Raw genomic sequence first — 13,981 nt, 5'->3', positions numbered from 1 at the left:
GGCTTTGTTTGGCGGGGGGAGGGGCTCGCGTGGCGTCACGTTAAAGTGGTCTGGTGTGGGTCACGGGCTGTGGCGGGGGGTGGCGGCCTCCTGGCCGTAGTTCCTGGTTGTCGGCCGCGTGGACTGGGGGGATGTCCGGGCCCTCTACTCCTCCTACTTATAGCGCACACAGTCACACATATATAGGACTTTGGGGATTGTCCTGCGGGGAGGCATGGCGGGGGGTTGAGGATGCCTCCAATGGGGCTCCAGTCCTCCTTTCTTGTCCCCTGCTCGTCCATCCCTCAATCTTAGCTGCATATTAGACACTTAGGATTTGGGGGGCTTGGTTTGGTTTGGTTGGGACCCACCATGACCTTGATGTCCCCCAATTTTAATCGCATTATTAGTTCCCACAAGCATACATATCTCACTCACGCTACAGTACACACATCAATAGGGACTGGAGGTCGGCTGTAACGGCTGACCTCCTAATTTTAACTACACAGTAGACACTCTGGGGGCCTTGTACACATGCATGGGGGGTTTGGGGTTCGGCGCACCCCTCATTGCCTCGTCGGCCGGCGGGGTGTGCGGTCTGGTGGCCTGCCAGGCTTTTATTCATTTATTATTGTTATATATATATTTTTTATTTTTAATGTATTTATTATTTTTATTTTTATTATTACTCATTTTTATTTTATTTTATTTTTTAAATTTTATTTTTTATTTTATTTTTTTATTTTATTTTATTTCATTTTTTTTAAATCTTATTATTTATTTGTGTGTGGCGTCGCGCGGGTCTCACTTCCTGTTGGATGGGGTCCGTGCCCGTGTGGCCCGACCTTGCGCTGTGGGGTCTCTGTCGGTGACTTGGTGTGGTGGCGGCGCAGCCCCCGTGTCTGGTCTGGATGCTGTGTCCCGGTTGTTTGGGCGGTGGTGTGTTTGTGCGGGTTTGGGTTGGGGTGGGGGGCCTTTTGGTTGGGGGGGTTGTTGGTGTCTCTTGTTTGCGTGTTGGCGTTCGGGCTGACCGGCGGGCTGGCGCCGGCTGGTCTCCGTGGCCCTGGTGGCGTGTGGTTGCTGGTCGCAGTTTTTCTTTGATCGCTTTGATTTGATTGGCTGGTGCTGGCTGTCTGGGGTTATTGCGGCTGCTGTTTCTGCTGCCGTTTGTTTGTGGTGTGGGCGCCCGTGGCTGCTGGGTCTGGTGCAGGGGTGTGGCTGATGTTGTGACTGGTGGCAGCGCGCGCGCGTGATGGCTGTCGGGGCTGACGAACTGTGTATATGTATGTATATGTGTGTGTATGTATGTATGTTTATATATGTGTATGTGTACATATGTGTATGTATATGTATATATGTGTATGTGTGGGTATGTATACGTGTATGTGTGTATGTGTATGTGTATGTGTGTATGTATGTATGTATGTATATTTCTGGGGGTACGCTCTGGGCCTGCCTGTCAGACGGGGGTCGACGCCTCAGGCTACTGCATCCGAACTGCGTGTCTGGAGCTCCTGGGTCCCGCTGTCCATCCCTTCCGGGTGCCCGTCTTGGTTGGGGCCTGTTGGGCCTAGTCCCTGCGTCTATTGTGGTAGCTTGGTGCTGCAAGGTATTCCAAGGTGCTGCGAGTCGGCCAGTTGCTGGGGTAGTGACCTTGTTTGTCAGCATGTCTGTGATCTTCTTTTAATTCTTTTTTTTTTATTTTAATTAATTAATTAATTAATTTATTTTTTTTTTTTTTATTTTTTTTTTTTTAAATATATTTTATTAATATTATTTTTTAATTTTTCCCCTCCCTCAGGGGGGGGGCTCGGCGGGGCGGTTGCTGGTTGTTCCATCTCCATCGTTGGGGTCCCTGCGGGTGGGGTGGGTGGTTCCCGTGGCCCTGTGCCTGGGTGGTCCTGCGGCGGCCGGTTTGGGTGGGGTGGCCGGGGGCTGGCCTCGCCGCGCTCTCCGGGGGTGGGGGGTGGGCTCGTGGGGGCCCGGTTGCCGGTGGGGCGGGGGCGGTCTTCCCGTCCGGTTGCGGGGAGTCTCTGGGTCCCTCGGGCGGGGCGTCTCGCCTTTCTGCCCGTGTGGGGTGTGGTCTCTCGCTGGCTTGGGGTCTGGCTGTCCCCTGCTTTTCTCGTGCCCTGTCCTCTGCCGGGTGCGTCTGTCTGCGGCCTGCTGCTGGCCCTTGTGGGCGGTACGGTGGGTCGGGCTCTGGGGTTCCTGTCGCTGGCCGGCTTGGCTGCGTGGGGGCGGTGGTCCCTGGTTCCCTGGGCACCACGCCTCCTGTTTGTGGGTTGGGCTCTCGGGGGTGATGGGGCCGTGCTCTGGCTCCCACGCACTCTGGGAGTCGAATGTATTGTACATGCAAATTCACATATGCTCACATACGTACATAGGTACCTACGCTCCCACATACATACACAAATACAGTACATATTTACCTGCCTAATGTTCGTACATCCACACGCACATTCAATATACAAACATACACATACACATACTGTACATATACATTCACTGTACAAACACATATACACATTCTGTACATATACATTCATTGTACAAACACATATACACATTCTGTACATATACAAGTACATATGCATACTTACACTCATGCACATAATCACGTTTCATCAAACATATATTAACGTTGTTGCCCTAGGGTAAACTGGGTGTAACACATGGCACACTGACAAAGCTTAACCTATTGTGACTATAACAATCTACAAGGTTAATGTAGGTTGCTTCTCTTTCTCCCCCTCCATTTTTCTGCATTCTTTCGTATCTCAAGTTATCATTACGTATATGTATTGTTGCATTTAAACAACTGTATTGTTGATAATAAAGGTAAATTATTGGTATTGTTCATTATCAATAGCGCTATTTCTATTGGTATTTGTATTGATCCATTTGTAGTGTAATAATGCTCATTGTCATTTCTGTATTATTTTTTTTTTTTCGCTAACTGCTTATTTGCTATTACTTTTACCATCATATTTGTACATGTCATATTTGCTGATGTTGCTCTATTGTTGTTGTTGTTGTTGTTTGCTGTTGTTGTTTTTGTCTCTCTGTCTAATCCCCCTCTTGTCCCCACAATTTCCCCCTCTGTCTTCTTTTTTTTTTCTCTTTCTATCCCCTCCTGCTCCGGCCCGGCTGCACTAAATGATAATATAAATACATTTAATAAAGTCAAATACAAATAAGGCAACAAGAGAAGTATCCTACACTTCTCTTTTGTAAAGTAAATCTGAACAGCCGACATGGGCATCTACATCAACTATATGATTTGCCTGAGAAGCTGGACAGGACATTAAAAAAAAAAAAAAAAAAAAAAAAAAAAAAAAAAAAAAAAGAGTGTACTGTGTGTACATTTTACTTGAAAAGATGAGTGAAGTGTGTACTGTGTACTCTGGACAAGTACTGTGTACTCTGGAAAAGTACTGTGTACTCTGGACAAGTACTGTGTACTCTGGACAGGTACTGTGTACTCTGGACAAGTACTGTGTACTCTGGACAGATACTGTGTACTCTGGACAGGTACTGTGTACTCTGGACAAGTACTGTGTACTCTGGACAGATACTGTGTACTCTGGACAGGTATTGTGTACTCTGGTTAAGTACTGTGTACTCTGGACAGGTACTGTGTGTAAGTGGACAAGTACTGACGCGGTGTGTTTTGTTGCGGTTAGAAGCTGTCTGTGTGCTCGTCCAATGGGAACTCTCCCCTGCGGGCCACCAGCGGCAGGTGCAACACAGCCTGCAGCACCGCAGAGGAAGCAGAGGACGTGGACACCAGGGTATACACACACCTTTATCACCACACCACTAGTATACACACACCTTTGTCACCACACCACTAGTATACACACACCTTTGTCACCACACCACTAGTATACACACACCTTTGTCACCACACCACTAGTATACACACACCTTTGTCACCACACCACTAGTATACACACACCTTTGTCACCACACCACTAGTATACACACACTTTTATCACCACACCACTAGTATACACACACCTTTGTCACCACACCACTAGTATACACACACCTTTGTCACCACACCACTAGTATGCACACACCTTTGTCACCACACCACTAGTATACACACACCTTTGTCACCACACCACTAGTATACACACACCTTTGTCACCACACCACTAGTATACACACACCTTTGTCACCACACCACTAGTATACACACACCTTTGTCACCACACCACTAGTATACACACACCTTTGTCACCACACCACTAGTATACACACACCTTTGTCACCACACCACTAGTATACACACACCTTTGAAACCACACCACTAGTATACACACACCTTTGTCACCACACCACTAGTATACACACAACTTTGTCACCACACCACTAGTATACACACACCTTTGTCACCACACCACTAGTATACACACACCTTTGTCACCACACCACTAGTATACACACACCTTTGTCACCACACCACTAGTATACACACAACTTTGTCACCACACCACTAGTATACACACACCTTTGTCACCACACCACCAGTATACACACACCTTTGTTACCACACCACTAGTATACACACACCTTTGTCACCACACCACTATTATACACACACTTTTGTCACCACACCACTAGTATACACACACCTTTGTCACCACACCACTAGTATACACACACCTTTGTCACCACACCACTAGTATACACACACCTTTGTCACCACACCACTAGTATACACACACCTTTGTCACCACACCACTAGTATACACACACCTTTGTCACCACACCACTAGTATACACACATCTTTGTCACCACACCACCAGTATACACACACCTTTGTCACCACACCACTAGTATATACACACCTTTGTCACCACACCACTAGTATACACACAACTCTGTCACCACACCACTAGTATACACACACCTTTGTCACCACACCACTAGTATACACACACCTTTGTCACCACACCACTAGTATACACACAACTTTGTCACCACACCACTAGTATACACACACCTTTGTCACCACACCACCAGTATACACACACCTTTGTCACCACACCACTAGTATACACACAACTTTGTCACCACACCACTAGTATACACACACCTTTGTCACCACACCACTAGTATACACACACCTTTGTCACCACACCACTAGTATACACACACCTTTGTCACCACACCACTAGTATACACACACCTTTGTCACCACACCACTAGTATACACACACTTTTATCACCACACCAGTAGTATACACTCACTTTTGTCACCACACCACTAGTTTACACACACTTTTATCACCACACCACACCACTAGTATACACTCACTTTTTCACCACACCACTAGTATACACATACTTTTATCACCACACCAGGGTATACACACACCTTTGTCACTACACCACTAGTATACACACACCTTTGTCACCACACCACTAGTATACACACACCTTTGTCACCACACCACTAGTATACACACACCTTTGTCACCACACCACTAGTATACACACACCTTTGTCACCACACCACTAGTATACACACACCTTTGTCACCACACCACTACTAGTATACACTCACTTTTGTCACCCCACCACTAGTATACACACACTTTTGTCACCATACCACTGGTATACACACACTTTTGTCACCACACCACTAGTATACACACATATTTATCACCACACCAGGGTATACACACTTTTGTCACCACACCACTAGTATACACAGACTTTTGTGGAGACTACTACTGGTTGAGTGGAAATGGGTGGTAACTACTATTGGTTGAGTAGAAATGGGTGTGACTAATACTGGTTGAGCGGAAGTGGGTGGTGATTACTAGTGGTTGAGTGGAAATGGGTGGCAAGGTGACTACTACTGGTTTAGTGGAACTCGATGGTGACTACTATTGGTTGAGAGGAAATTGGTGGTGACTACTACTGGTTGAGTGGAAATGGGCGGTGACTACTACTGGTTGAGTGGAACTCAGTGGTGACTAATACTGGTTGAGTTTAAATGGGTGGTGACTACTACTGGTTGAGTGGAAATGGGTATGACTAATACTGGTTGGGTGGAAATGGGTGGTGACTACTACTGGTTGAGTGAAAATGGGTGGTGACTACTACTGGTTTAGTGGAAATGGGTGTGACTACTACTGGTTGAGTGGAAATGGGTGGTGACTACTACTGGTTGAGTGGAATTTGGTGGTGACTACTACTGGTTGAGTGTAAATTGGTGGTAACTACTACCGGTTGAGTGGAACTCTGTGGTGACTGCTAGTAGTTAGGTTGAAATGGGTGGTGACTACTACTGGTTGAGTGGAAATGGGTGGTGAGTACTACTGGTTGAGTGGAGTGGAAATGGGTGGTGACTACTACTGGTTGAGTGGAATTTGGTGGTGACTACTACTGGTTGAGTTTAAATTGGTGGTAACTACTACTGGTTGAGTGGAACTCTGTGGTGACTGCTAGTAGTTAGGTTGAAATGGGTGGTGACTACTACTGGTTGAGTGGAAATGGGTGGTTAGTACCACCTTTGCTGGCCAAGTGTTGGATCGTGTTGGTGTGATGCTGGAGTGAGGTGTTGGAGAGAAGGAAGTACTAGTGTGTGTGTGGAACACAGGTGGTGAACCCGTCCTTCCCAAACCCTCGGAGAAGACTGCGACTGCGAGACCTGGCTGAGAGAGTGATGGACGCCCAGGAGAACGAACAGGAGCTCAGCAAACTGCTGAACGAGGCTCTGCTGGAGAGAGAGACGGTGCAAGCGTAAGTTCTAAGTCTTACTTTCTTAACAGCAGAACCTTAGAGGTCTAGTCTTACTTTCTTAACAGTAGAACCTCAGAGGTCTACTCTTACTTTCTTCACAGCGGAACCTCTGAGGTCTAGTCTTACTTTCTTCACAGCGGAACCTCTGAGGTCTAGTCTTACTTTTTTAACAGTAGAACCTCAGAGGTCTACTCTTACTTTCTTCACAGCGGAACCTCTGAGATCTAGTCTTACTTTCTTCACAGCGGAACCTCTGATGTCTAGTCTTACTTTTTTAACAGTAGAACCTCAGAGGTCTAGTCTTACTTTCTTCACAGCAGAACCTCAGAGGTCTAGTCTTACTTTCTTCACAGCGGAACCTCTGAGGTCTAGTCTTACTTTTTTAACAGTAGAACCTCAGAGGTCTACTCTTACTTTCTTCACGGCGGAACCTCTGAGGTCTAGTCTTACTTTCTTCACAGCAGAACCTCAGAGGTCTAGTCTTACTTTCTTAACAGTAGAACCTCAAAGGTCTAGTCTTACTTTCTTAACAGTAGAACCTCAAAGGTCTAGTCTTACTTTCTTAACAGCAGAACCTCTGAGGTCTAGTCTTACTTTCTTAACAGTAGAACCTCAAAGGTCTAGTCTTACTTTCTTAACAGTAGAACCTCAAAGGTCTAGTCTTACTTTCTTAACAGCAGAACCTCTGAGGTCTAGTCTTACTTTCTTAACAGTAGAACCTCTGAGGTCTAGTCTTACTTTCTTCACAGCAGAACCTCTGAGGTCTAGTCTTACTTTCTTCACAGCGGAACCTCTGAGGTCTAGTCTTACTTTCTTAACAGCAGAACCTCTGAGGTCTAGTCTTACTTTCTTAACAGTAGAACCTCAAAGGTCTAGTCTTACTTTCTTAACAGTAGAACCTCAAAGGTCTAGTCTTACTTTCTTAACAGCAGAACCTCTGAGGTCTAGTCTTACTTTCTTAACAGTAGAACCTCTGAGGTCTAGTCTTACTTTCTTCACAGCAGAACCTCTGAGGTCTAGTCTTACTTTCTTAACAGTAGAACCTCTTAGGTCTAGTCTTACTTTCTTAACAGCAGAACCTCTGAGGTCTAGTCTTACTTTCTTAACAGTAGAACCTCTGAGGTCTAGTCTTACTTTCTTCACAGCAGAACCCCGGAGGTCTAACCTAATGTACTCTGTAAAATACCGTAGAGCAGGTTTTAGCTCAGGGGCCGCATGAAGGAAATCACTGAAGACACGGTCATTTCAAAATAAAGCCAACTTCAGATTGTTGTGTTTGTTCTACTTTGGCCTCCATTCTGAAAATGTAAACATTACAAAAAATCCTCTTGGCAAAACACTTGAAGTTGGTGCAGTTTCAAGAAGAGCATGAAGAACACGATGGACTTAGTCTTTTTACTAAGCACTTCCTGTTTAGCATTCTCACTTCCCTAAAGACGTGTTTGGAACGCATTGGTGACATCCGCAACTGCCACAACACATTCATTTATCATCAGTCAAATATTACAATGATCATGTAAACCAAACAATGATCACAATGATTGTGTTTATTCAGGTCTCATGCTCCTAGTTAGTCTCATACAATACTTGTTTATTCAGGTCTCATGCTACTAGTTAGTCTCATACAATACCTGTTTATTCAGGTCTCATGCTACTAGTTAGTCTCATACAATACCTGTTTATTCAGGTATCATGCTACTAGTTAGTCTCATAGAATGTGTTTATTGAGGTTTCATGCTACTAGTTGGTCTCATAGAATGTGTTTATTCATGTCTAGTGCTACTAGTTAGTCTCATATAATGTGTTTATTGAGGTCTCATGCTACTAGTCAGTCTAATACAATACATGTTTATTCATGTCTATTGCTACTAGTTAGTCTCATTGAATGTGTTTATTCATGCTAATTGCTACTATTTAGTCTGATTTAATACATGTTTATTTAGGTCTCATGCTACTAGTTAGTCTCATATAATGTGTTTATTGAGGTTTCATGCTACTAGTTGGTCTCATAGAATGTGTTTATTCATGTCTAATGCTACTAGTTAGTCTCATATAATGTGTTTATTGAGGTCTCATGCTACTAGTCAGTCTAATACAATACATGTTTATTCATGTCTATTGCTACTAGTTAGTCTCATTGAATGTGTTTATTCATGCTAATTGCTACCATTTAGTCTGATTTAATACATGTTTATTCAGGTCTCATGCTACTAGTTAGTCTCATATAATGTGTTTATTCATGTCCAATGCTACTAGTTAGTCTCATAGAATACATGTTTATTCATTGCTCATGCTACTAGTTAGTCTCATAGAATGTGTTATTTCATGTCTCATGCTACTAGTTAACCTCATAGAATACATGTTTATTCATGTCTAATGCTACTAGTTAGTCTCACAGCGTATATGTTTATTAATGTCTAATGCTACTAGTTAGTCTGATAGAATACATGTTTATTCATGTCTAATGCTACTAGTTAGTCTGATTGAATACATGTTTATTCAGCGCTAATGCTACTAGTTAGCCTCATAGAATACATGTTTATTAATGTCTAATGCTACTAGTTAGTCTCATAGCATATATGTTTATTCATGTCTAATGCTACTAGTACATCTGATGGAATACCTGTTTATTCATGTCTAATGCTACTAGTTAGTCTCACAGCGTATATGTTTATTAATGTCGAATGCTACTAGTTAGTCTCATAGCGTATGTTTATTCATGTCTAATGCTACTAGTTAGTCTGATGGAATACCTGTTTATTCATGTCTAATGCTACTAGTTAGTCTGATAGTGTATATGTTTATTCATGTCTAATGCTACTAGTTAGTCTGATAACGTATATGTTTATTTGTGTCTAATGCTACTAGTTAGTATGACAGAGTACTAGTTAGTGACAATTGTAACTGGTGGCTGAAGGTGTGCTCTCTCATCAGGCTGAAAGGGAAGCACACCAACCGTCTCTCCCTGAGGTTTGTTGACCCAGACCTAGAGAGCCGCTACTCGGTGGAGAAGGAGAAACAGAGCGGTGCTGCCTTCTGCTGCTCTTGTCTAGTACTGCTCTTCACTGCGGCTATGGAGGCTCTCATAGACCCCAGGTTGGTAGTTGACACCAATGAAGATGCTCGAGGACAGCTCAGAGCTCAGCTCATTTACTGATCACCAAGTGTGCACCTATCCCATATTCATTGTGGATATTAGTGCGATATCAGCGTAAAACAAGTGTCAGATGATACTTGCATCTAAAAGCTCCGATACAAACAGTCCTGCAGAGCGTTTACTTGTGTGTGATATCATGTGCGATACAAGCAGTCCTGCAGCGTGTTTACTCTCTTGTGATATCATGTGCGATACAAACAGTCCTGCAGCGTGTTTACTTTCTTGTGATATCATGTGCGATACAAACAGTCCTGCAGAGTGTTTACTCGTGTGTGATATCATGTGCAATACAAACAGTCCTGCAGCGTGTTTACTTTTGTGTGATATCATGTGCGATACAAACAGTCCTGCAGAGTGTTCACTTTTGGGTGATATCATGTGTGATACAAACAGTCCTGCACAGTGTTTACTTGTGTCTAAAATCATGTGCGATACAAACAGTCCTGCAGCGTGTTTACTTGTGAGTGATATCATGTGCGATACAAGCAGTCCTGCAGAGTGTTTACTTTTGTGTGATATCATGTGTGATACAAGCAGTCCTGCAGAGCATTTACTTGTGTTTACATCATATGCGATACAAACAGTCCTGCAGAGTGTTTACTTGAGTGTGATATCATGTGCGATACAAACAGTCCTGTAGAGTGTTTACTTGTGTGTGATATCATGTGCGATATAAGCAGTCCTGCAGATTGTTTACTTGTGTGTGATATCATGTGTGATATAAGCAGTCCTGCAGATTGTTTACTTGTGTGTGATATTTTGTGCGATACAAGCAGTTCTGCAGAGTGTTTAACTTGTGTGTGATATCATGTGCGATACAAACAGTCCTGCAGTGTGTTTACTTTCTTGTTAAATCATGTGCGATACAAGCAGTCCTGCAGAGTGTTTACTTTTGTGTGATATCATGTGTGATACAAGCAGTCCTGCAGAGCATTTACTTGTGTTTATATCATATGCAATACAAACAGTCCTGCAGAGTGTTTACTTGAGTGTGATATCATGTGCGATACAAACAGTCCTGTAGAGTGTTTACTTGTGTGTGACATCACGTCAGTCTACCCCAGGGCAGCTGTGGCTATGAAAGTAGCTTACCACCACCAGGTGTGAACGAATGATGGGTTCTACATGTAAAGCGACTTTGGGTACTTAGAAAAGCGCTATATAAATCCCAGTTATTATTATTATTACTTGTGTGTGATATCATTTGCGATATAAGCAGTCCTGCAGATTGTTTACTTGTGTGTGATATCATGTGTGATATAAGCAGTCCTGCAGATTGTTTACTTGTGTGTGATATTTTGTGCGATACAAGCAGTTCTTCAGAGTGTTTAACTTGTGTGTGATATCATGTGTGATACAAACAGTCCTGCAGTGTGTTTACTTTCTTGTTAAATCATGTGCGATACAAACATCCCTGCAGAGTGTTTACTTGTGTGTGATATCATGTGCGATACATGCAGCCCTGCATCGTATTTAATTGTGTGTGATATCAGGTGTGATACAAGCGGCCCTGCATCGTATTTAATTGTGTGTGATATCATGTTTGATACAAGCGTCCCTGCATCGTATTTAATTGTGTGTGATATCATGTGCGATACAAGAAGTCCTGCAGCGTGTTGACTTGTGTGTGATATCATGTGCTTATACAAAGGGTCTTGCAGAGTGTTTACTTGTGTGTGATATCATGTGCGATACAAAGGGTCCAGCAGAGTGTTTACTTGTGTGTGATATCATGTGTGATACAAGCAGTCCTGCAGAGCGTTTACTTGTGTATGATATCATGTGCGATACAAGCGGTCCTGCAGAGTGTTTACTTGTGTGTGATATCATGTGCGATACAGGCAGTCCTACAGAGCGTTTACTTGTGTGTGACATCAAGTGCGATACAGTCCTGCAGAGTACTTACTTGTGTGTGATACCATGTGCGATACAAGCAGTCTTGCAGCGTGTTTACTTGTGTGTGATATCATGTGCGATACAAGCAGTCTTGCAGCGTGTTTACTTGTGTGTGATATCATGTGCAATGCAGTCCTGCAGAGTAATTACTTGTGTGTGACATCATGTGCGATACAAACAGTCTTGCAGAGTGTTTACTTGTGTGGTATCATGAGCAATACAAACAGTCTTGCAGAGTGTTTACTTTCTTGTGATATCATGTGCGATACAAACAGTCCTGCAGGTTGTTTACTTGTGTGTGATATCATGTGCGATACAAACAGTCTTGTAGGGTGTTTATTTGTGTGTGATATCATGTGCGATACAAACAGTCCTGCAGGTTGTTTACTTGTGTGCGATACAATCAGTGTCCTCCATATAACATCCAGTTGGCCTAAAGTCATTTCCAGAAGAGAAACATGTGAGGCTACTGGCAGCTACACAACAGCTAAGCACACACAGGTAATAACTTCTACAAGGTGACATTAGTCAACAACTAAGCACACACAGGTAATAACTTCTACAAGGTGACATTAGTCAACAGCTAAGCACACACAGGTAATAACTTCTACAAGGTGACATTAGTCAACAGCTAAGCACACACAGGTAATAACTTCTACAAGGTGACATTAGTCAACAGCTAAGCACACACAGGTAATAACTTCTACAAGGTGACATTAGTCAACAGCTAAGCACACACAGGTAATAACTTCTACAAGGTGACATTAGTCAACAGCTAAGCACACACAGGTAATAACTTCTACAAGGTGACATTAGTCAACAGCTAAGCACACACAGGTAATAACTTCTACAAGGTGACATTAGTCAACAACTAAGCACACACAGGTAATAACTTCTACAAGGTGACATTAGTCAACAGCTAAGCACACACAGGTAATAACTTATACAAGGTGACATTAGTCAACAACTAAGCACACACAGGTAATAACTTCTACAAGTTGACATTAGTCAACAGCTAAGCACACACAGGTAATAACTTCTATAAGGTGACATTAGTCAACAGCTAAGCACACACAGGTAATAACTTCTACAAGGTGACATTAGTCAACAGCTAAGCACACACAGATAATAACTTCTACAAGGTGACATTAGTCAACAACTAAGCACACACAGAAAATAACTTATACAAGGTGACATTAGTCAACAGCTAAGCACACACAGGTAATAACTTCTACAAGGTGACATTAGTCAACAACTAAGCACACACAGAAAATAACTTATACAAGGTGACATTAGTCAACAGCTGAGCACACACAGGTAATAACTTCTACAAGGTGACATTAGTCAACAACTAAGCACACACAGGTAATAACTTCTACAAGGTGACATTAGTCAACAACTACGCACACACAGGTAATAACTTCTACAAGGTGACATTAGTCAACAGCTAAGCACACACAGGTAATAACTTCTACAAGGTGACATTAGTCAACAGCTAAGCACACACAGGTAATAACTTCTACAAGGTGACATTAGTCAACAACTAAGCACACACAGGTAATAACTTCTACAAGGTGACATTAGTCAACAGCTAAGCACACACAGGTAATAACTTCTACAAGGTGACATTAGTCAACAGCTAAGCACACACAGGTAATAACTTCTACAAGGTGACATTAGTCAACAGCTAAGCACACACAGGTAATAACTTCTACAAGGTGACATTAGTCAACAGCTAAGCACACACAGGTAATAACTTCTACAAGGTGACATTAGTCAACAGCTAAGCACACACAGGTAATAACTTCTACAAGGTAACATTAGTCAACAGCTAAGCACACACAGGTAATAACTTATACAAGGTGACATTAGTCAACAACTAAGCACACACAGGTAATAACTTCTACAAGTTGACATTAGTCAACAGCTAAGCACACACAGGTAATAACTTCTACAAGGTGACATTAGTCAACAGCTAAGCACACACAGGTAATAACTTCTACAAGGTAACATTAGTCAACAGCTAAGCACACACAGGTAATAACTTCTACAAGGTGACATTAGTCAACAACTAAGCACACACAGGTAATAACTTCTACAAGTTGACATTAGTCAACAGCTAAGCACACACAGGTAATAACTTCTACAAGGTGACATTAGTCAACAGCTAAGCACACACAGGTAATAAC

At 42.9% G+C, this 13,981-nt stretch overlaps 1 protein-coding gene across 6 annotated transcripts in view; it reads left to right on the top strand.

Annotated features, from left to right (window-relative positions):
* Nucleotides 1-13,981, top strand: part of adcy3a (adenylate cyclase 3a) — a 67,207-nt gene that overhangs the window by 29,305 nt on the left and 23,921 nt on the right. For 5 of the 6 annotated variants that reach the window (XM_072913087.1, XM_061958251.2, XM_072913089.1 and 2 more), the window contains exons 9-11: nucleotides 3,663-3,770; nucleotides 6,597-6,739; nucleotides 9,674-9,835. In XM_072913087.1, coding sequence (XP_072769188.1) covers nucleotides 3,663-3,770; nucleotides 6,597-6,739; nucleotides 9,674-9,835 — 413 coding nt within the window. The remainder of the gene's footprint in view (nucleotides 1-3,662; nucleotides 3,771-6,596; nucleotides 6,740-9,673; nucleotides 9,836-13,981) is intronic. The other variant, XM_072913088.1, reaches the window with a different exon arrangement.

This window comes from Nerophis lumbriciformis, linkage group LG04, assembly GCF_033978685.3.
Source record: "Nerophis lumbriciformis linkage group LG04, RoL_Nlum_v2.1, whole genome shotgun sequence".
NCBI lineage: Eukaryota > Metazoa > Chordata > Actinopteri > Syngnathiformes > Syngnathidae > Nerophis > Nerophis lumbriciformis.
Note: the sequence above shows the minus strand (reverse complement) of the source record. Positions and strands in the feature narration are given on the sequence as shown.